Genomic DNA, 1479 nt, shown 5'->3' with positions numbered 1-1479 from the left:
TGTGTGTGTGTGTGTGTGTGTGTGTGTGTGTGTGTGTGTGTGTGTGTGTGTGTGTGTGTGTGTGTGTGTGTGTCACTCGTTAGTTTCTGTGTTCATCTGATCTGACTATCTTACATATTTATCATTAATATTTAGGCAGTTGCACATTTCTGTATTCCCAACATGTGTATATTCAAATATTAGAGGTTGTATTTTATCCTATTAGTATTTCATGTATATTGTACAAACGTATATTCCATTATATTTATGTTCTGTGCTGTGTGACTGATGCTGCTGCAACACTATGATTTATGAGTTTTAATGACCTGGCCTGTAAATATCTGAGATATCTAGCATGAGTCAAACATTAAACTATGAATCAACTTCATCCTGGAGATGAATCAGAACAAACCAGCTGATTAAAAGAGGACTTAGAAACAGGATGTGGTTGTTTTGTTGCTCCGCCCCCTGCAGGTGCATCATGCTGTTCCATCCGGAGTTTGAGGGGGCGGGGCAGAGGGCGGGGCTTCAGGTGTGGCGGGTGGAGAACATGGATCTGGTTCCTGTCCCTGCCCCCTTGCACGGAGGTTTCTACAGCGGAGACGCTTACCTGGTCCTCCACAGCTCGGAGAACCGCCGGGGGGTTCTGCTGCACCACCTGCACTACTGGCTAGGTACACACAGACACACACACACTCTACTGGCTAGGTACACACACACACACACACACACACTCTACTGGCTAGGTACACACACACACACAGGACGCGCGCACACACACACACACACACACACACAGACACATACTACTGGCTAGGTACACACACACACACACACACACACACACACACACACACACAGAGACAGACACACACTACTGGCTAGGTACACACACACAGACACACACACGTACACACACACACACCTGCACCTGCTCTACTGGCTAGGTACACACACACACACACACACACCTGCACTAGTAGCTAGGTACACACACACACACACACACACACAAACACACCTGCACTACTGGCAAGGTACACACACACACACAGACCTGCACTACTGGCTAGGTACACACACACACACACACCTGCTGGCACGCGTGCGTGCGTGTGTGTGTGTGTCACTCACTCACGCTTTGGACGCTTATGTGCCTGTGGTTCTGCTCTCTGATTGGTCGGCTGTAACAGGGTCCGAGTGCTCTCAGGATGAGAGCGGTGCAGCGGCCATCTTTGCGGTCCAGATGGACGACTTCCTGCAGGGGGCGCCGATCCAGTACCGCGAAGTCCAGGGCTACGAGTCCAAAGCATTCATAGAGTACTTCAAAACCGGACTCAAGTACATGGTAACCACAGCAGCGTTGCGCCTGAAGGGGCATGTTTCAGTGTCAGATGTTAAGCATAAGGTAGAAACAAGCTGTACCCACCAGACTCCATGTAAATAATCACTACTTTTAGCATGTATAGAGCAGCATATCTCCACCAGACTCCATGTAAA

At 48.9% G+C, this 1479-nt stretch overlaps 1 protein-coding gene across 1 annotated transcript; it reads left to right on the top strand.

Moving 5' to 3' along the window:
* Positions 1-453: 453 nt before the first annotated feature.
* On the top strand, positions 454-1327 carry LOC117940652 (adseverin-like; the record flags this gene model as incomplete). Its single annotated transcript, XM_034865861.1, has 2 exons — positions 454-653; positions 1173-1327. Coding segments are annotated over 2 exons (355 nt in total), but the record flags the coding sequence as incomplete, so codon positions are not given.
* Between the last annotated feature and the right edge of the window lie 152 nt (positions 1328-1479).

Source organism: Etheostoma cragini, unplaced genomic scaffold (assembly GCF_013103735.1).
Source record: "Etheostoma cragini isolate CJK2018 unplaced genomic scaffold, CSU_Ecrag_1.0 ScbMSFa_2977, whole genome shotgun sequence".
In the NCBI taxonomy this organism is placed as follows: Eukaryota; Metazoa; Chordata; class Actinopteri; order Perciformes; family Percidae; genus Etheostoma; species Etheostoma cragini.
The sequence above is the reverse complement of the archived record's forward strand: the minus strand, read 5'-3'. Positions and strand labels throughout refer to the sequence as shown.